Source organism: Dasypus novemcinctus, chromosome 14 (genome assembly GCF_030445035.2).
Source record: "Dasypus novemcinctus isolate mDasNov1 chromosome 14, mDasNov1.1.hap2, whole genome shotgun sequence".
NCBI classification, from domain to species: domain Eukaryota; kingdom Metazoa; phylum Chordata; class Mammalia; order Cingulata; family Dasypodidae; genus Dasypus; species Dasypus novemcinctus.
The window spans coordinates 87,357,043-87,379,021 of NC_080686.1; the positions used below are offsets into that span (position 1 = coordinate 87,357,043).

The 21,979-nt window shown below is 38.9% G+C and overlaps 1 protein-coding gene across 1 annotated transcript in view; it reads left to right on the forward strand.

Moving 5' to 3' along the window:
- The first annotated feature begins 11,387 nt into the window (after positions 1-11,387).
- The window catches only part of FAM91A1 (family with sequence similarity 91 member A1), a 41,475-nt gene continuing 30,883 nt past the window's right edge, over positions 11,388-21,979 (forward strand). The window contains exons 1-6 of the mRNA XM_058275994.2: positions 11,388-11,738; positions 16,306-16,390; positions 17,786-17,937; positions 19,803-19,860; positions 20,514-20,581; positions 21,211-21,324. Coding sequence (XP_058131977.1) covers positions 11,667-11,738; positions 16,306-16,390; positions 17,786-17,937; positions 19,803-19,860; positions 20,514-20,581; positions 21,211-21,324 — 549 coding nt within the window. The 5' untranslated portion in view covers positions 11,388-11,666. The remainder of the gene's footprint in view (positions 11,739-16,305; positions 16,391-17,785; positions 17,938-19,802; positions 19,861-20,513; positions 20,582-21,210; positions 21,325-21,979) is intronic.

The following is a 21,979-nucleotide window of genomic DNA, read 5'->3' on the forward strand; positions in this document are numbered from 1 at the left end:
TCTCCCTAGCCCTCCCACACTTTTTCACACTAACAATATCCTTCATTAGTATGGTACATTTGTTACAACTGATGAACACACATTGGGGCATTGCCACTAAGCATGGATCATAGTTTTCATTGTAGTTTACTCTCTGTCCCACACAATTTTGTAAGTTGTGACAAAATATATAATGGCCTGTATCCACCATTGCAATGTCATTCGGGACAAATCCAATGTTCTGAAAATGCTCCCATATTGTACCTGTTTTTCTCTCTCCCTCCCTTCAGAACCTCTGGTGGCCACTGTCTCCACATCAATGATAAAAGTTCTTCCACAAATGAATATTTTTATTTGTTTTAATTTCACAATTCCAGTTAAGAATCGTCTGTAGTATCCAGATGTTAGAGCCCCATTTTCAGGTATTTATTACTTTTACAGCATCTTAAGGCCTGTTCTATGTTATAAATTAAATTTTTCTTTATGAGGGAACATCCTGCCTAAGATGCCTAAGATAAGGGTCCCTTGTCTTTTGAATTTCACCATATTTTGGCTCTGCATTACTGGCCGCCTTCAAGACCTGAACTTCTTTAAAGTAGGTACATGTTGAAAGTTATTTGTTCTGAGGCCATTTGCCCTTCCAAGGACCACAGCATGTGTGGGCTCCACACAAGGAGTCTGAGTTTTATTTGATTATCTACACATGGAGAAAGGTAAAGACCAAGTAAAACGGTTCCATAAAAATCTTTCTTCGGTCTGTTTTTTAGCTCTTGTAAGTATTCCCAAACTACCTTTCTTTTTCTTTTTTTAAAAGATTTATTTTTATTTATTTCTCTCCCTGCCCCAAGTTGTCTATGTGTTTTTCTGTGACCGCTTCTATCCTTATCAGTGGCACCGGGAATCTGTGTTTCTTTTTGTTGCGTCAGCTCTCCATGTGTGTGGCGCCATTCTTGGGCAGGCTGTACTTTCTTTCGCTCTGGGCGGCTCTCCTTATGGGGTACACATCTTGTGCGTGGGGCTCCCCTACGTGGGGGACACCCCCGCATGGCACAGCACTCCTTGCGTGCCATCAGCCAGCTCCACATGGGTCAAGGAGGCCCAGGGTTTGAACTGCGGACCTCCCATGTGGTAGGCAGACACCCTATCCATTGGGCCAAGACTGCTTCCCTAAACTATCTTTCAATAAAGTCTGTAGAAAATTGTAATACATATCATGCACAATGCTCACAGATAAGTACTTAACAGAACAGGAAGCCAATAAATGATCTGATGACTAAAGTCTACATGGGAAACATAGATGCTAAAGGATGAAGTGGTGAAGGCTACATACAACTTTTTAACTATGACTGCCTAACCTTTCCTTATTGTCAGAATTCCTTTAAAAAACAAAGGGAATCAAGAATCAGGAGGAATTTCATTTAGATAGAGTTACTTTCCTCTAATCTCTCTCCTAGTTAAGACTTTGGCTGAGGAAGAGGTGAGATGTGGAAGATTTTGGATGCCCTGGAGTTTGCGTGGAGGTGGCCTGAGCATTGTCCTGGCTTGCAGGAACATGCCCATCAGCGCTGGTCCACACAGTGGTTAATTTTTGCTTATTTTAATTAGTTGCTCATCAATTTTACATGATATTCAGAATTCCTGTTTTCTCTTGAAAAATCAGCTGTAGAATCATAGGACTTTTATTTCCACAAGAAAAGAACTGACTGGAGCTGAGCAGTTGATACCACTTAGATCAGAGGTTCTTTTTTTTTTTTTTTTTTTTTTTAAAGATTTATTTATTTATTTAATTTCCCCCCCTCCCCTGGTTGTCTGTTCTTGGTGTCTATTGGCTGCGTCTTGTTTCTTTGTCCGCTTCTGTTGTCGTCAGCGGCACAGGAAGTGTGGGCGGTGCCATTCCTGGGCAGGCTGCACTTTCTTTTCACGCTGGGCGGCTTTCCTCACGGGCGCACTCCTTTGCGCGTGGGGCTCCCGCACGCGGGGGACACCCTTGCGTGGCACGGCACTCCTTGCGCGCATCAGCACTGCGCATGGCCAGCTCCACACGGGTCAAGGAGGCCCGGGGTTTGAACCGCGGACCTCCCATGTGGTAGACGGACGCCCTAACCACTGGGCCAAAGTCCGTTTCCCAGATCAGAGGTTCTTAACCTTCTTTGTTCCATCGTCCCCTTTGTCAGTCAGGTGAAATGAGTGCTACTGTAATTTATGAATTGCATACATTCATAAGTGAAGAAAATGCTAGGCTTCAGTTAGAGGTTAGAGAAAATAAAGTTAAGAAGTCAATTTTTTAATCAATTCAAGCTCACGGAATCCCTGAAATCTGGTTAAGAACCCCTGACTTAGATGAAGCATGAGCTCTCAAGTTTATTACAGTCCTGGCTACCCCTGGTTTGAATGGCATTATTCGTTTATATTACCTGCCTGGTCCTGCTAACATTTGAGTTTGCAATTCTGAGAATTCCCTAAATATTGGGTAACCCGGAAGAGCTGTAAGTAATATGTCTACACATCCCAAAGATACACAACACAAAGATGAGAGCATTGAAAACCACTGTATTTAGTTTATTTGACCAATAAGGCAATTTAAAAATCGTTTTGAATTATCAACTTTGTTTCCCCCCAGAACTAACTTTGGTAAGGTGGGACCGAGGCTACACTGTTAATAGCTGGAGCTGCAGTGGGCCTGTGTTCTCAGTCTGGCTTAGGTGTGGCCATGTAACTTGTGCACAGCACAACCTCCTTGGGTCTCAGCTTCCTCATTTATAAAGTGTGAGTGTGTCTGTTTGTCAGGAACCAACAGAAACTGCCCTGGCTGAATTAAGGATTAAAAAAAAAAGGACTTATTACGCAATATCAGATCAATCGCAGGATTGCTAAGATGTCTGTAGATCCAGGGCTGGAACCTCAGGGTCAGAAACAAACCCACAAATCAGTGAGAAAATTGCTGCCACTGCAGCTGCCCAGGACTGGATGCCACTGTAGCCCTAGGAATGCATCTTGTGGAACCAAGAGGATTCACCACAGTCCCTACTTTTTTGATTCACCACCTCCTGATTCAGAATCAGGCACGAGCATGTCTGATTGGTGAAGGTAAGGTCACCGGCTCATGTCTCAGCTGCAAGGGCAGCTGGGAAAGAGAATATTTTGCATGCCTGGCTCTTTTGACAGGAGGTGGGTGCTGCCTCCCAGCAAGACTCCTAAGATGTTTGGATGCTAAAAAGCCCAAAAGGTGACAAAGGCTCATTGGGTTTCTAAGTTCCTTTCCAGATCTCAGAATCTCTACACCAAGGGTTCTTGATAATTGTGCCATGTCTACTAGTGGAGTACATGAGATCATTTTATGTGAAACACAAAGAATTTTGCTTCAATTTCATTGCATTAGCTTCTGTGTATTAGGAAAATCCAGTTAAGATATCCAACCTGTGAATGACACAAAAAGTTTAAAAAGAGTGTGGCTATTTAAAGAAAAATATTGAGTAAATGATATTTTAGCTGATACTCAGAAATAATAACATTATTATTAAGTGACGAAAGTGTTGGAAACTGGTCTAGACAAATGCAAATCTTTAAATTTCTCTTTGTGCCTAATAATAGGAACGTTTACACTAATTTGGTGTTCTGGGCCAGACCCTGCTCTAACCACTTTACTTGTGTTTGTTTATATAAACAACACATCAATCTTAGCAGATTGTTACCTTGAGAGCCTCTGGGTAGTCTATAAATGCAGGTTCAACTAAACTATACTTTTCAACCTCTCTACTATGTGCTGGGCCCTGTGCAAATACTGAGAGGTACAAGGGATCAAAAATGTTATCAGTGTAATTGATTGTATAATCGTTGCAAAAGACACATAAACATTCTTTTCATGCAATGTGGTAGGTACTATGGCAGAGGCAGATGGGGAACCTGAGGCACATGTGGCACAGAAGTCACTCAGTACCTACGCAGACGAGGATTTGAATTCAGGCCATGAGCCTCTACCTAAGAACCTGAGATTAAAGTAGATGTGAATTCCTCCACAATAATTGCAACTAAACGCTTCAGAATTGATTCGAGAATTGAGGACAGAAATGGGGGTCAGTGGTTTTCTGAGTACTCATTTTTATGCCAAGTGGTTTGCTGTCTAGAGCAGGCTCTCTCAAACTTGACATTATTGATATTTTGGGCTGGATAATTCTTTGCTGTAGGAGGTAGTTCTATGCATTATAGGTTGTTTAGCATCTTTCCTGGTCTCAACCCAGTAGATGCCAGTTGCACCCTTTCCAGTTATGATAACCAAAAATGTCTCAAGACATTGCCAAATGTTCCCTGGGGACAAATTCACCCTCAGTTGAAAATTATTGGTCTAGACGATTCTGAAATGTCTTAACAAGAAGCCCAGAAATAATTACCGGCATGATAAACGATGTGACTAAGCAGCCCTGGCATGTTTTCCTGGGTATTCTCTCACAATATCATGTCATTATTTGTTAATAGCGGGTGTGGCTCTGGCTTCTCATATCAGGAAGAAATACCCGGTACCAGCTTGTACCAGCTATTGGTTTTTAATGCAATATGTACTGAATCGTTAACTGCATGGTTTACTTATAAACTGAGTAACTGAATTCTTACTTTTCTAGAACCCAGTGGCCATACAATTGGCAGAAACTGCAAGGGAACTCAGTTTCTTTACATATTTAAGCCAATCCACATTTCTTGACTTGACTTGGTGTTTGGTCTTATCAAGAATTTTCTTTTTGTTCTCTATAAAAATATAAGATTGTAAAATAGTCCATTCTCTATATTTGTGTGTTTTTTATGGTCACCATATGTTAATAAATCATAAAACATTGAAGAATCACAAAAGGACAAATCATTGCTCAGGTGGGGCTATCTAGTTATTAGATCACAGATTCTAGGGTTTTATTCTTTTTATTTTAGTGTGCCCTGGCCTGGATGGCTTTTCCCATTCCATTGTCTGCCAGCCAGAACAGCCGCTCTGATGCCTTCAGAGCCATCCCAGTGTGAACGCATAACACAAAAGCTACCTTCTCATGAATGCTTCCAGGATTCCTAATCAGAAGAGCTATTTCTTTCCACTAGACCCATGTAGCATCTTGCATCCATCACTACATTCTCTTTGTGTTTCTTCAAATTATCTACCAGGATTTTTAACCCTACCAGCTTGTAAATTATTTAAGGATAAGAACCATTTCCATGTACCTTTGTTTCTCTAAATACTTTGCATAGTACCTGGCCTACCGAAATCATTTAGGGAGTAGGTGTAGCTCAGGGGTTGAGCACCGGCTTCCCATGTACAAGATCCTGGATTTAATTCCCGATGCCTCCTAAAAAAAATTACTTAGTACATCTTTGTTGAAAGAATATATCTTTTTGTTCAATTAATCCTTCTCTTTTGAAATCAATGTTTAGTAGCAAGAAAAAAATCAGTTGCTAACAGCATTTCTGTTCTTGGGTTCCCAGAATCAGGATAGTGGCAATGATCTAGGTGTTGAGCTAATCCATCCTCTTCTCCTCTTTCCAGAGTGAGAGATTTTCCTCTGGGATTTTCTTTAGCCCCACATGTCAAGTGCGCTGTGTTTTTCTCACATGTGGGAATGAATTATAAACTTCCCTATTAATTTCAATATTGGAGTCCATGAAGCAATCATATTCCCTATACTCTTTGTACCCTGGATCGGTGTCATCTACTTAAAAGAATCCACAGGAACTTTTACCCTTGAAGGATACACAGTTCCCTTCAGCCACAGGCCCTTCAAGAAATCACAGTTTGGGTCCTCTTAGTTATTCTTCTTTCTAAGGGGCCCATGAAGACCTGCCTGCCTTTCTTTCTTGCCAGGCCCTGCTCTTGGTTGCTGCACAAGGATCCCAAAGTGTGGACCCTGATGCTAACTTAATAGGCAGGTAGTGAGAGAGGACCCCGCCAGGTCAGTCTCACTCCTTCCCTCTCATGTGCAGAAAATATGTCTTAGCTCAGGACAAAGTGGCCATAGTTTTGGGGTAAAAAATGTTCATACATAGCTATTCATATACATAAAGAAAATATGGCTTCTTTATTTTCTAAGGTGAACCTAATCACCCTCATACTCTCACCCTACTGGGTAGGGGGTGGCGGAAGGATGGGGTCTTTCTTAACTCTACCAACTCAGCCTCTTGTTTAAATTCAGTGGTTTCTTCTGAAGATTCCATCTTTCTTCTCTGTTTTCCCTTAAGTTATGCCAATGTGAGCTAAAAGAATTTTAAAAACCCTTGTCAACAAAGGTGAGCTTTCAGACTCCTATCCTGATGAAACTCAAAATTCCTATGCTGTATTTCAAAAGCTGAACCCTGGATTTCTTTTTGCCTTTCTTTGTAATAATCCTTATCTTTTCAAAGGCAAATGGATGTTTCTGGCTTCTTGATTAATTTTTCCTCTTCTCTAGGACAGTTCTTACCAAAAATATGCTTTGGATAGCTTTCTGCATTAATTACTGAAAAAAAAAAAGGGAAAGGAAAAAGAGAAAAATTACTATGCATCAAGACTACAATTTCTAAAAATGTTTGGTCGCTAACTACATTTAATTAAATCTTCATAAATTTTAAAAGAAAGAGAATTTCACATTTCTGTAAAGTGAAAGAACAAATTCTTTAAATGGATATGGGTCAAGAAATAGCCATTTACACTTTCCCGGGATCAGTTTAGTTACAGCCAAAAAAGTATCCTATCTTTCACTCAGATCTCATTTATAGAGTCATGAAGCCATTCTGCTTTACTTGAATGAAATTCCTCATCACAGTTTACTCAAGTAGACAAACTTCATATTTCTTGTTAGACGGTTAAGAGATTATGTGTTGGGGAACAGATGCAGCTCAAGTGATTGAACACCTGTTTCCCATGTACCAGGTCCCAGGTTCAATCCCCAGAACTTCCTAAAAACAAAACAAACAAACCAAAAATCAACTGGGGTGCAAATGTAGCTCAGTGGTTGAGTGCCTGCTTTCCATGTACAAGGTCCTGCGTTCAATCCCCAGTATTTCCTAAAAAGAAAAAAAAAAAAGAAAGAGATTATATGTTGTTAAAGTTGTAAAGTTCGAATGACAGTGTAGAAGGAAACAAAAAATACTTCATTCTCCTATGCTCTAAGCCACTGTGATAATACAACCAAATAAGCAAAAAATATCTGAGATAGATCCATACCATATGTAACACAAACTCCTATAATTCCCAATATTAGTCCAATTGTGTGTAATCCTTTATTTATCTCATGGCTACAGCAATTATTATCAAGGGGTGGAGAAATTACTTTCCTGGTCTACATGAATACTGAACAGATGCTTGCTTATTTGTTGCACAAGGAAGACCTACAATGGGGAGAGATTTTGCATATGCAAAAACTTTATTATAGTTGGTCATGGAGTTATTGAATTGTAGAGTTACAAGGGTCTTTGTTCAAGCTGCACCATTTTACAAATTCTTCCTCTTAGAAAGTCTGATATAACTGATCCGTGTGAGGCCCAGACACTAGTAGTTTAAAAACTTTCTAAGGTCATTCTCATGCTCCTAAAACCATCCTCCTTTTTTAAACTGACATTAAAATTTGTATTCTGTATCTTATCTCGTTGAGATTACCCACCTACTTTAATTAACTAATTTGATGGAGTGGGAAAAAATCTGAAGAAATCCTCAGATCCCTCCCCATTTCCATTGCTTTTCAAAGCCTTATCCCTCTTGCCTCTTTATTTATTCCTCCAGCTAGTTTAACTCCTTATAAAAAATAAAATTGAATACCACCCCCACCCCATTCACTCAAAATGTGATTTTACTCCTCATCATGGAAGCTGTGAAAATATTTTCACTGAAAGACTAATCAGGCTTTGTAGAGGACCTACTTATCATGTCTACTAGAGGCCCAAGGGGCATAAAACTCAAGTTCCCATGGTCTTAAGAAAATGCAAACCTCAGTTGAATCACTGCCCAGCAGGCCAAGGTATAACAATTTCAAAGAAAGACTTGGAAATGTTTGGTGCTATTAGATACTGGAGACAGATTCCGAGAGAAAGAATTTGAAGAACTTTAGGGTCTGAGAGAATGGTTTGGAAAAAATTAAAAATCAGAAATGGGGAAGTGAAGAAGTTGCAGGTTTTGAAGTGTAGAAATGTTATGTGAGATCAACCCCTAGTGGTTGCCTTAACTGTTACAATTGTGCAGCCTTTGTGTGGAGGCTGCTGGAATGTTCATTTCCACATGCAGGCACTAACGTTCTAAACACAAACTGCCTTCAGGTGGTAGAAATAAAACATTCTCTGTACTACATATAATATTAATTTCTCAAAGGCTGTAAGGCAGAGGTTCTCTTCCGTTGCCTCCTATCAAAGACCCACAGAGATAAAACAGAATGGCATGTGTTAGTATTTCTGAAGTGTGCAAATAAGCAAAAAGGATGGGCAGTTGGGCCTGCTGGTCCAATTTTCATTTTATTTACTTTCAACAGAGACAAGGCTAGAGAGCTATTTCTCCACTCTAAGTAAACAGTGCAAGTGTGATGGTTTTCACCGCTGACAGCCTCCTTAACAGGGAGAGCGGGGACTGGAGGAGGATATGGGAAAGCCCATGCCCGGCCTAAGTGAGACAGCCTCTTTGCAGTGCTGAATGTTGTGGGAATGGGAGTCCAATGCTGTGGAATTTTAAAATTTTTCAAGAGAACCCCTAAATCTGGATTTTTCTGAGAATTCTGCTGGGCTCCCTATGTTGCATCCATCCAGTCATTCAATATTGTTTGAATGCCCATTATGTGGTGCTCTGAGACTGGGGACACAGCACAGAATAAAGCACAAAATTCCCTTTCTTCAGGGAGTGTCCAGTCTAATGGGGGGGAGGGCAAAAATAACTTTAAAAGATAAGTAAATTTCTGTGTATATTAGATATAGATAGAGGTGCCTTGGAGAAAAATAGAGCAGGGGGAGGCTATGAGAGTGCTGGAGATGTGTTACTGTTTTGAATAAGAAGGCTTAACTGAGGCTCAGATGTCCACATCCCTCATTCATTCATTTCAATGAATTTGACGGTATTTATTGAGCACTAATTATGCATGATATACTATTCTAGGTATTGGGGATAGATCAATGAACGAGACAGATAAAGTTCCTCCTTCCATGGAGATTATATTCTTGCTGGGGAGACATAATAAATAAGAAACAAAATAGGATAATATCTGATAGTGATTCCTTGGTACAAAGGAAATACCAAGGGATTGTGTTAGAGAGAGGAGAGCTAGATTGGAGAGGTTGGTTGGAAGGATTGAAGGGAGCCTGCTGTGCAAAGGTCAGGAAAAGAAATGCAAGGCAGAGGGAACAGTAAGGGCATGGAACAATGCAAATCACATTCCGTACAGACCCCCAAGACTGAGGTCAAAGGTCAAAGTTGTGGAATAGAAAATGTATACCTTACTTGTCCCTTTTTTTTCTTCCTAGACTCCATTTTGTTTCCCTCACCTCATTTAATCCCTGACCTCTTTCCATTTCAAACATGCTCCAGAAAAGGATGCAGTCCACATATACTAAAATAAATGATAAAGCCTGAAAGGTATTATTCCTCTTAAGTGTATTTGCATTTGAATTACAATGGACTTTTTCTTTTTCTCCAATTTATGAAATTTGAGGCATCAGCTGTCAGGCAGTATTATTTGCTTGGGGGAGTGACATTCTAGAGCCTGTGAAATTAGACCACCAGACAGCTGCCTGCTTTCAAGTTGCCTCTGCTCATTATTTCTGTTGGAATTTTAGGAATGAAATAGTTGTGCAGTTTTTCTGAAGGGCAGATTGCTAGAACCAGTTGGGTAATTTTCCTTAATCTGGACTGGTAAAACCAGATAAGATTTAATCTCATTCCACTTGTATTTTTAACACATTGTTTACCATTGGGTTAATATGACTGGCTGCTGCTGGAATGCGACTTCTAACACCCTTCAGTTCCTGACCTCTCCGGTCTAGTGAAAATGAAGTAAGTCAGTACTTTCAGCAGCACGTGGTATTTTGTAAACCAAATGCTGTTTCCCGTTCCTACTCAGAAGGGCCTGTTATTTGGATTCTTCCCGTCCATGTACTTTTGACCCAAAACCATTTCCTCTTTCACATTTTTGCCTTTCTCAGCCACTCACTGAGTTTTTTCTATTTACCATGACCAAATTTTCAAAGGTCTGTGCCTTAATGATTTAGTGGGTGCATGTTCACCTCTACTGTCCTGTATCTACTTTCATAGTTTTAGATGTGTCTGCACTATACTCAATATTTCTTGATAAATGAAAAAGTTGAGTTTAACAGGCACTCACTTAACTGCTATAATTCAATGGAACACAGTGTTTTGTTGTAGCTAAGCTAATGGCTTACAGGGTTTTAAAAAATTAAATTGACTTTGTCATTGTTACTTATGTTGCATTAAATGAAAGTTAGACTTTGGAAGAATATGGGTTCTTACACATTTAGAATCATTACAAAATATTTTGGGGGAATTTGTGTCATTAACCATACTTGAATATTGTCTAGATAGAAACAGGAGGCACGATAGGCCAGTGAGTGAGCCTGAGTTGGGGAATTAAACAGTGACTCTGGACTAAGACAGTCTTGGGCTCATCAAAAGTTCTTATTTATAATGGGTTCACACCCACAGGGATGGATTAAGTTTAAAAACATGTTTTCCTGAGGTACATAATTCAAATACATAACAAATACTGGAAGAAATTGTTTCCTAAAATGTCACCAGATCTGAAATTAAGATAGGTTGGATTTCTTTCTTTAAAGAGTGACTCTGCAGGCATTAGTGCAGTGCAGAAGAAAGCAGAAACTGAGAAGCTGCACACCAAGGTTGAGGGGTCTTTTTCTGTCTTGTAATTCCCTTTGCAGGCTGCTCCCTTGTCAGCGCAGGCTGCCTAAAGTTTCGGCTCCCTGAATTCCTAAAAGATTTTGGACTCTAGAAGGAGAACATTCCCCTTACATAAGATGCAGCAACACCTTGGAAGGCGTGAAGGATCATCAGCTCTTGGGTCTACCACTCCCTACAGCCTCTTGCTTAATTGGGGGAAAGCTCTCACCTAAATTTTTTCCTCGCGAGTCTGAACCCGTTCGAACTGTGGAGAAGCCCCAGTGGGCTAACTATCTTCCCCTATTTGAAGCCTCCTTCCCAAATCGGCCATTCTCAGGAACCTATCCCAGTGCCTGTACCGCTTCTTGGGCTAAACTGGTTGACGTTTTGGGAACAATGGCAATACAAACCCAAGCAACTATTTTAATTCGTCAGGAGACTGAAAGGGTGAGCCCGTGTGGCGGATCCAGCGTAGCACCCCTTACCTCTAGGTACCACCTGGCTGCATCTCCCCGCAACTGTAGGGGGCGGGGTCCGAGGCCAGGAGGGTGCCCCGCCTCTTCTGTATCGCGCCAGTGGACGGAAGTGACGTACCCCAAAGCCATTTCCGGCGGGCCAAAACTAGGAAGAAACTTGGAGCTGGCAGGCATCCCTGCCACCGATCTCGGCTCCTTTTGTGCCTTGTGGCCGGGGCCGCGCCGAACTGTCGGGAGCCCTGGCCATGGGGCAGCCCGGGCCTTCAGCAGCCTGAGGCTAGGGGCCTCCCGCGGGCTCCCCTGTCACGCCGAGGGCGGGCAGACGAGAGGCAGCGCTTCCGACGTGGCCGCCGCCCGGGTGTCCGGCCCCTGGCATCATGAACATAGATGTGGAGTTCCACATCCGGCACAACTACCCCTGGAGCAAGTTACCGGCCAACGTGAGGCAGGTAAGGCGGAGCCTGGGACCGGGCCGCCTGCTTCTGCTCTCCTCGCCCGCGGGCCCGCGCTGGCTCTTCTGGGCTGACTCCAGCCCTTTCCCCAGCCGCCGGGGTCTTGGGAAAACCCTCCCACTGCCCAGGGACGAGGAGGGTCCGGCTCTGGTGCCTCAGGGGCAGGGTGGGAAGTTGCTGAAGGGGATGGAGTGGTGTGCGCAGGACTCGCCTGGCGCCTTTGCCTGCAGCCTCGATTCCACCAGGCACGGGGCTGGACATCTGTGATGTAGGCTTAAGACATGCTCCTGGGCCTCCGGAACTTCAGCATGGTGGGAAAGCGAAAGGAGAAGCAAATGAATACGATATAGGGCGGTCGCAGCTCATCACGTAACCTCGTTATAGTATATGTGAGAACATGGAGGAAGAAAGAAATTGTCCAGGGAGAGTTATAAAAGAGGCATTTAAATTGGATATAAAGGACGAGTGAGTTAGGGATAAGGGAAGAAAAGATTTTTTCAGCGAGAGGAAAAGTCGTTTTAAAAAGCTCGGAGGAGTGAAAGAGCATGTCTCCAGAGTGGCGAGCAACTTAATATCGCCGGAGTTTGGAGGATGGAGTTTTTTGTGTGCGTGGGTGGTAGTAGCAGATGAGACAGGAAAAGCAGTCATGGCCAGATTTTGAAAGGATTTGTTTACTTGTTTTCTTGGACTTTATCTTCTAGTCAGGATGGGTTCACCACAGATGTTTCGATAAGAGAGTGACATGTGATTTTTGTGTAAGTGTTATTTCTCAAATGTTTGTCAGTTTTACTCAGTTATAACAGGCATTTATTGAGTACCTACTGAGTGCTCAATAGACCAGTTTCTTGGCTCAGGGTAATTTACAGCAAACAAGAAAACAAAGACTGCCTTCATTTTAGTATAAAAGAGTAGTAACCAAATGAACAACGTGACGACAACGTAGATGCGTGAAAGTAGTCATAAGTGCTAATATAAGGCTTTCTTACCCTGATCGTAGATTCATAGATTGACTTTTAAATTCTTCCATTCTTCTGGTTGAAAGAAAAATTCTTTCAATTTCGCGTTCGACAGGGTTATTTTTGTGAGAGTTTGGATGATGGTGGTAATGGTATAGAGGTTATTGTAGTTTACCTTTCCTCCCCTTAGCTTGGGGGATTAGCTCTAGGAAGTGAAGAATTTTAGGTTGAGGTGACACATCCTGTGAAGAAAATGCATTCACTGTAAGATACCAAATAACAAGAAATGGGAAAAACAGATTTAAGGAATTCAGAATTTCTGGATGTCAGTAGCTGCCCATATGGCATTTATCTGGAAGAACAAAACTCTAAACCTAAAGGAATAAGTTTATCTTATTAAGCTTGACCAGTGGCTTTGGTGGACACTTTTGTTCTTTAGTATTTTATGGCATATTCAAGTAGACAGCTAGAGTAATGAACATGAAAATTCTTTCTTTTCTCCCTGTTTCCATTCTTTCTCTATTCTCCCTTTCATCAAAATAAATGTAGCATAATGGAAGAAAGATGAATGATTCCACTGTATCTAACAGGTATAATTAATCTTAATTACTGTTGGCAAAAGGATTTCTGAAACTTAGTCATGATTATAAAATAAAATCACAGGGTAGTTTTAAAATTAGTTCAAATGTGAAATTAAAAATGTTTTTCTAAGAGCACTTAAAACAGTGGCTGTTTTAATGTAGAATAAGCTTGGCCAGTTGTCGAAGGCTTTTGAAAAACCCATCTGTATAAAGTTTACTTCCATGGACTTTGTCTAGTCTTGTCAATGTTTGGGCCTACAACTTGGATTACAACATCAGCTTTCTTTCTCATGTTCAACCCTCAGAATAGGACTCTCAAATCCATTCTTCACCCTGCACTGGGGTAAGTCTAAAATAAAAACCCAATGATATCACTATCTGTCTCCTTTAAGTTACTTGTAGCTTCTTTTCGAATCTCACTCAGACCTTAACTCCTGCAGGAATGTTTCCCTGACCTCCTATATCTGGAGTAGTTGACCCTTGACTATGTTGGAGGGTCCACTATGTTTTGCAATAGTATTTTTTGGGGGAGTGGGGTAGGGGGGTATACCTGGGCCAGAGATTGAACCCAGGATATGGTAGGTGGGAACCCCAAAGTGCTCAACCATTGAGCCCTATGGGCTCCCTAGTGTTGTATTTTTCACCCATCATAGCACTTAATGCTACTATGTTGCATTTTCTGCTTCCATTGCTTGTTTTGCTTTTGTATCCTGAGCACCTAACACATTGTTGGCTTTTAGTAAATATTTTTTGAGTGAATGAATGATAACATTAGTCAGATTTTTCCAGTGTTTCGGTCGTGCAGTCTCTTTAAAAGTAGAGAATATTCCTTGGATGGAAAGAACTTGACTTTTGGCTTTGTACATACTAAGTACTTTGATATAGTTTCCAGTATGTTTTGATGGATTTAGTTTGGAAATGACTCATATATCCCAGTTTTGAAAGCCGGGGGTGGGGGGGTGGGGGGGTGGTAGGTGATCGAGAGTAAAATAAAAAATTTTATGCCAACATTTTTTATATTGGTGAGATGAAATGTTTTTATGTGATATGGACCCTGCTAGACTTTAAAAAATAAATTTAAAAACTTTTGGTGGGACTATTTTTTCTCCAGGATATTTTCCCCAGGATTTTTACTATAGTTTTCCATTATCTTTGTTCATTGTTCAATACCAACTCATAATTGTTTTATTTTAAAGGAATGCTTATAAATGGTATTGTATAATCCAAGAGGTATCAATTAAAAAATTTTTTTTTTCCTGAATACACGTTGGGATTGCAGTTTGTAGGAGCAAAAACTTTAGAAATTCTTTGTGCTTCTATCATATTCTGATGCATAATTGTTGTGTGATAGCCAGTTCCTTATTTCTGTGTCACATTTTCATCTGCTTTAGTTCCTTTTATATGAAAGTTCAATTTTTTTCTGTCAGATCTGGTCAGTATTTCTGCAGGATCAGCATTGTCTAAGAGTAAAGTAACTTTTCTTTAGTCACAGCCTGGTTTGGCAACAATGTTGAACAGTGTGGATGGTGGGAGATAGGGGGTAGGAGGAGGAGATGTAGCCAAAGAGCCTTTATGAACAAAACAATTATATTTTACATGGTTTGACTAGTGAAAGAATAAAATCTACTTATAATGTAGCTTTTAGATATTTGTGTTTACAAGTGTATTGATTTCTCAGGACCAGTCATTACTTAATGCCTAGCACAAAAGCTTAGATGAGTAATAGGTATTGTATTATTTGATGAAGTCTATATATAATGGACCCTTGTAATATGAGTGGCATGATTTGTACTTCAGAGTTTAAAAGGGAGACAACTGCTGCAAGTTAGGGGAAGTTAAGGAGCTTGTTTTGGAACAGAAGAACAAAACAGTTATGGAAGTTGCTAGGATTCTAGAAAAATTGTGTGCTTAAGTGAATGTGCATATATGTGTGTTCTGTGTACTCTCAGAAAGATTTTAATTTGACTGTAGAGCTTGAGGAAACCCTTTAAAAGTTTTATAGACTGTCAATATTTTGAATTCTCTAAATATCTTCTGTACTTAGCCTTGCTTTGTTGCTACATCAAGGATGGTAGAGTATTTTTGCTATAGTGAACATTGCTGCTAACTATTGTAATGTTAAAACAGATAAAAATAATAAAAGCGTACATTCTGGCAGTAGTGTGAGTGCTGGTTTAATCTGTGATAAACTGTTCATCTAGATGTAGGAAGAAAGATATTTAGTTTTCTCGCATCATGTCTCCTTTTTCCTAAAATACTGTCCATCATTGGATCCAGTTACGTACCAGCTTATTTAGATGTGCATTTCATCTGTCTTGTTTTTTGAAGATTGTCTTAAGTGAAAAATATGCAAATAGACATTTACCTTGACTTTCAAAAACCCATGAGTAAGAAAGACTATGTGCTGAATCCTCTAATCTTCTAGTTATTATGCTCCTAAGATGCCTAATTTCATTTTATAGTGCATTAGAAAGGCATACCTAGTAATTAGAATGTGGATAGTGGTAATACATTAAATAAGTTTATGGTCAGGTGTCAGATGTATTGTTGACTATAATCAGGCAAACTAATTGATTCTTTGCTTTCATGAGAACCCAACTTTGAACTTAATGTGCTTAATGCACAGCTAGAAAGATTTTTATTCATTCAAAAATATCTATCAGAATTCTAAAAGTGTCTAAATGTTTTCTAATGGCATTTGAGATCATAAAAAAAATGGTGTTTTAAAGAAGAAATCTTATGATTTAGAAATATATTTGAAATGTACATTTTCCAGAAATATTAATTTTTATTGATCATAGTCCGTAGTTACAAATGAGCATTAATAACAGGCATCTGTCTTTAGTTGTCCTTCTTAAATTTAAGTAAATATAGGTGCAAGAAACCATCCATCGATCCATTCGTTCACCACATTACAAATTGGGGGCAGTCAGAAGGGGAACAGAATATAAGTGGAGGTGTGCTCTCAGACTTTTTACTTGTTATAGTTTAGAAGCTACTTAAAGTCTATTTGAAATTTGTTTTTAGAGTCTTGGAAATTCACAGAGAGAATATGAAAAGCAGGTTGTTCTATACAGTATCCGCAATCAGTTACGATACAGAAACAACTTAGGTAAGTAAAGACATTTTTACATTGAGATGGAAATGACTATTGCTAGTTTGTTGTTTTCATAAATCTGTCTTTTCAATATATATATGTCATATTACTGAAATTATTCCATGTTCAGACTTTAAGAAACTATACTGACCCATCCCAGCTAACAGTAAGTTATATTATCAAATAGATTTTTCTTTCCAAGTCTGATGAAAATTATTTGAGTGTTGTTTATAGATTTGTTTTGCCTATAAAATATGAATCTTGATTCAGATTTTCTTAGGCAAGACATTATATCAAAAATAGGTGGACATATACTAGTTTTTACTAATTTTTGACTTTGAGTTTTGTTTTTGTCTCCATAAATTTTCAAAATAATATAACTTTAATGTAAGACTATAATAATTGGAACAAACTGAGCATATTGGCTCCATGAGTATTTTATCTTTTTCTTTTTAATTTTGCTCTTTATTTCTGTCAGATTAGTTTGATTAGTGTATTCTGTTAGTGCTTCTAGTCTGTCCTTCCCATGTGTCATTCTTATTTTAAGCATAGTATTTCAGAATTAGTTTTTTTATTTAAATGTATTCCATGGAAGTTGAGGGCTTTTTTTTTTTAAGATTTCTTTCTTTCTCTACCCCCCCCTCCCCCCGGTTGTCTGTTCTCTGTGTCTGTTTGCTGCATCTTCTTCTTTGTCTGCTTCTGTTGTTGTTAGCAGCACGGGAATCTGTGTTTCTTTTTGTTGCGTCATCTTGTTGTGTCAGCTCTCCATGTGGGCGGTGCCATTCTTAGGCAGGCTGCACTTTCTTTCACACTGGACAGCTCTCCTTATGGGGTACAGTCCTTGTGTGTGGGGCTCCCCTACGGGGAGGACACCCCTGCATGGGGCGGCACTCCTTGCGCGCATCAGCGCTGTGCATGGGCCAGCTCCACATGGGTCAAGGAGGCCCGGGGTTTGAACCGCGGACCTCCCATGTGGTAGACGGTCGCCCTAACCACTGGGCCAAGTCCACTTCCCTAGGGCTTTTTTTGTTTGAAAAACAAGCAGCAAATAATTTGACTCCATTGATAGTCATTTTGGCTATCATGTAATATAGTGAGGGACTTGATAACAGTATAGCCTATGTTTTGCACTTTTTTGGGGGCATGCTGGTAGTTCTACACTTGTTTTTGATTTAAGAATTATTTCTCTACTAATCTGTATTATTGTGCATTTTACTTACTCTGAAGTCTGTTTCTTGTGGGACACGTAATTGTTTCTTTGTTCTGGCTTAGAGTATTTTCTTTGTTCTCCACCAACATCTACTTTTTGTACTTAATCTTGGTCTATAATGCATTTTTATTGTATTTATATTTGATAATATAACTGTAAGAAACCTGAAAAAAACTAGAGATTTTCTTATTTCCCCCCAGTTAAACATGTCAAGAAAGATGAACGCAGATACTATGAGGAACTCCTAAAATACAGTCGAGATCATCTCATGCTGTACCCTTACCATTTGTCGGATATTATGGTTAAAGGCCTGCGGATAACACCATTTTCATATTACACTGGGATTATGGAGGTGAGTTTACAGTACCAGAGAACCATTAGGAATAGAGTGGGACTACATTGCAGGGGCACCTTATAGATGATGTCCAGCTCTGCAGCTCTCAACCCCTGTGGTCATTGTTTTTGAGTTTGTAGTGTAAAAAGGACTGCTGGTTACAGGTTAACTGTTTCAGCCACACTTGAACAGGTAGTTATCATTATCCGTGTTTTCACTTGGAAAAGTATTTCTATTCTGAGTTCTTCTCTCGACTTTTTTAATGCTATGTAGCATTCATCAGTCATTTATATTAGCAGGGTATAAAATCTTTGCTACATGATAAAGGATGAAAATTGAATATTAAGCTCAGAAAAACTTAATATATTTAACTCTTCTCTATAGAAAGAAAAAATGGGGGAGTAGATGTGGCTCAAGCGGTTTGAGTGCCTGCTTCCCACACGGAAGGTCCTGGTTTCGATCCCCAGTGCCTCAAACAAACAAACAAAAACAGAACAAGCAAACAAATGGAAAAACCTACTCAGGGGAGCCAGTGTAGGTCAGTGGTTGAGTGCCAGCTTCCCACATACAAGGTCCTGGGTTCAATCTCCGGTCCCAGTACCTCAAAAAAAAAAAAAAATAATAATAATAAATGGTAGACAGATCCAACATGATGTAATACATGTCAGGAAAAGAGAAATGTATAAGTAATCCTGACTGCCAATCTCTCTCTGTAATTATTAAATTTCAGGTGTTAACTTTTTTCCAAAGGCAGTTTTAGGCCCGTATTGAATAACTTCAATTATCAGTTCTATGTTACTAGTAAATGAGCTGTAGGTAAAGATTGGCAATATCTGTCTAGTATTTGATTATTACTTATGTTTGAGTGCTACTGTTTTGAATTCACTAGCTGCTAAAAGAGCGGAATGAAGCCTAAAACTAAAAGGATTGGGAATTTACAGTGACATTAAGGTTAGCTCCCTTTGTGATACGTCTTCCTTTCCTTTGCACTCCCTTTGCTTATCTCCTAAAGTCCCTTCCTCATGGGGACTTGTACAGTTTTCTGTATCCATATTTAGAAGGAAATACCAGAGTAAAGCTTGACGTCTGACAACTTGGGTTTCTGTGAGTCCCTTTTCTCTTAGAACCAGGGAAGCAAAATGAAGGTAGCAGCTCATCAGTAGGTAGAATGGTTATTGCTGTCTCTTTGATTATTTTTCTGCTGTTGCCTACAAGGTTTAAGGGAGATTTGAAGTTCTCATTCCATTCGCCAGCTTTCAGTTATATCTATATGCTTGCTATTCTCTGATTTTCTATTTCTTTACCATTGGGTATAACTCCTTGAAAATGAGTCTTAGCCCTTTGGTAATCAGTTGGTTTATTATTGGAGAAACAGATTGGGGTTAGTAGGTGCTGGATACTGAGTTTAACTACTTGCTGATTGGTGTTCACAGGAACAAAAAGTACTAAGTAGTTAAAAAATCTTGTTGATAGTGTGTGTTTTTGAGGCTTCTGGATGGAACTATGGTACGTTATTTGACCTATTCTCAAGGTAGGGATCTAGAATCAGGTATGACGCATGGAAGGCTAGAACACTGATCTCTTAAGAGAGGTGTTTCTTGTATAGCTTCCCCAGAGCAGAGATTACAGGGCAACTGTCTGGGATTCATAGAGAGAACTGTGAAAATCTGACCTTCAGTTTCTAGGTTGGGACCCTGTGGTAAGTGCCACAGTGTGACATGCATGCTTTAGGTTGCCAAACTGATGTTAGTGCTCCATGTAGCAATTATTGTTATCCTGTTTGGCTATAGTAATATATATTTATATGCATATATACATATATTTATATACATGTGTTTTTATCTGAGGAACTTTTACATTTAAATTCTATAATTTTTTTAAAGGATATTATGAACAGTGAGAAAAGTTACGATTCATTGCCCAATTTCACTGCTGCTGACTGTAAGTATTTAATTTTGTGGACGGAGATAATGCTTAGGGTGTGTCTTTATGCGTGCATGCTGTTGTTGCTATTGTCTGTCAACATCTTCATGTGCGCTTTTACTCTGAAGCACTTGTGAAAGATGCAACATGTAAGTCAAGTGTAAGATTTATTCTAAATGTTTAAGAGAGGAGTGGTTTGGAATGGTAGAGTCAGAAAAATGGGACTAATCTATATGTTTGTAGAGAATGAAGTTCTTTCTGATAGTTGGGTTGTGTTGCATACCAAATGAAAGAACACTTGTACACATATATTTGCAATATGATGCATAAGTTTTTGTTAACATAATTTGCTAGTGTTTTAATTTGCTTAATTTAGTCAAGTTTATATTTGAAATGTGAGCTAGTCCTGTTATATAAGAGGAAACTTTCACTGAAAAGTACATTTTGACGTCTTGAAATTGGAAGAACTGCTTTTAATTTTTTTTCTCATTTAGCATTGTCAGAAGTATCACAGCTGAATTCATCTCTCAAAAATTTATTTTTCTTCTATATTTTATTTGGGGAATTCATTTTAATTTGATATTGATTGACCATGCAAAGATAAATAAAAACTGAGGATTTTTCCTAAAAGATATATTAAATGTTATTAAAGGAAAAGCTCTTTCTTTTAGGTCTAAGACTTCTTGGCATAGGAAGAAACCAGTACATTGACCTTATGAATCAGTGTAGATCATCAAAAGTAAGTTAATCTTCTCCGTTTCTTCCTTATTTTGCCTTCCTTACCACCCAATGTGATTAGTTTTGTTGAGTGATAGAAATGGTGAATTTTTATTTCTTTGATCAATTAAAACATGCTTAATATTTTAACTGTTCATACTGTTGATACAAAAATAATTCTCTAGGTTATAGCTGAAGTGATTATTGAATTTAAAAATATTTAAGGCATAAAACATTCAATTTATTTTTTAAAATTAATTTTACCTTGCTGGTCTTTTTTCTTCATTCTACTTCCAGGGTTCGCTTAATTGGTGAACTAAATGCACATTTTCCAAAAGCATAAAAGGTTTCATAGAGCATACCTAGCATACCTAGGTATACATAGAGCATAGAGCATACCTAGGTATACAAAAGCATACCTAGGTTTCATAGAGGTTCTGAATTTAGGGTTTAATGATTAGTGTTTTGAAATAAATTAAGAAGTAATGATTTTCTCCTATTCAATATATTTAGAATATATAAGATCTTAAAACATGAGAATTGTAAAAGGTAGATATTAGTCTTTTAGGGACTGTTTTGTTATATAATGGATAAAAGAAAGTGGTAATTTTAGGTTTAAGTACAAATCTCAAATGATTTGTGCCATTGCAGAAATTTTTTAGACGGAAAACAGCTCGTGATCTTTTACCAGTAAAGCCAGTGGAAATCACCATAGAGGCGTGGTGGGTGGTACAGGCTGGATATATCACAGAAGATGACATAAAGGTATGGATCTTTAAAAATTAAACTTAGAATTTTAGTTCATATTTTTAGTTTTTAAATGATTTTGTGACTTTTAATTATAGTTCTATAACTTAAAAAAAATAACACTGTGGTTTTCCTAAAGAAAATTGTAAACTTAATTCAAAATTTAAAATGATCTTTACATAGGCTGGAATATTGATGGGTTTCCAAAGTACTCTTTAATGTTAAGGAGACTTGTTTTGATTCATCTGCAATGATCTGGGGGTGTTAATTAGATAGACGTTTCATATAAAGTGACGTGATACAGCTGCTAACAGCAATAATGTTGGCTAACATTTTTGAGCACTTGCTGTATGCCAGATGTGCCAGCCACTATTCCAAGTGCTTTGTATATTGTCTCATAAAATTCTCATAACAATCCAGAGCTATGTACTTTTTGTACCTCCATTTGACATGTCAGGAAAGGGGGCACAGAGTATTTAAGTAACTTCTCAAATCATAGTGTTAATAAAGGTACAGGATTTGAATCCAGGCAGTGTGCTGTGAAACTGGTGCTCTTAACCACTGTGCTAAACTGCTGTATAGTGAAGTGGTAAGTGCTTTGATAGGGTGATAGTATCAAGATCAAGGGAAATAGTATTCCTAGTGGGCAGACTGATAAAAGCTTTATATATTT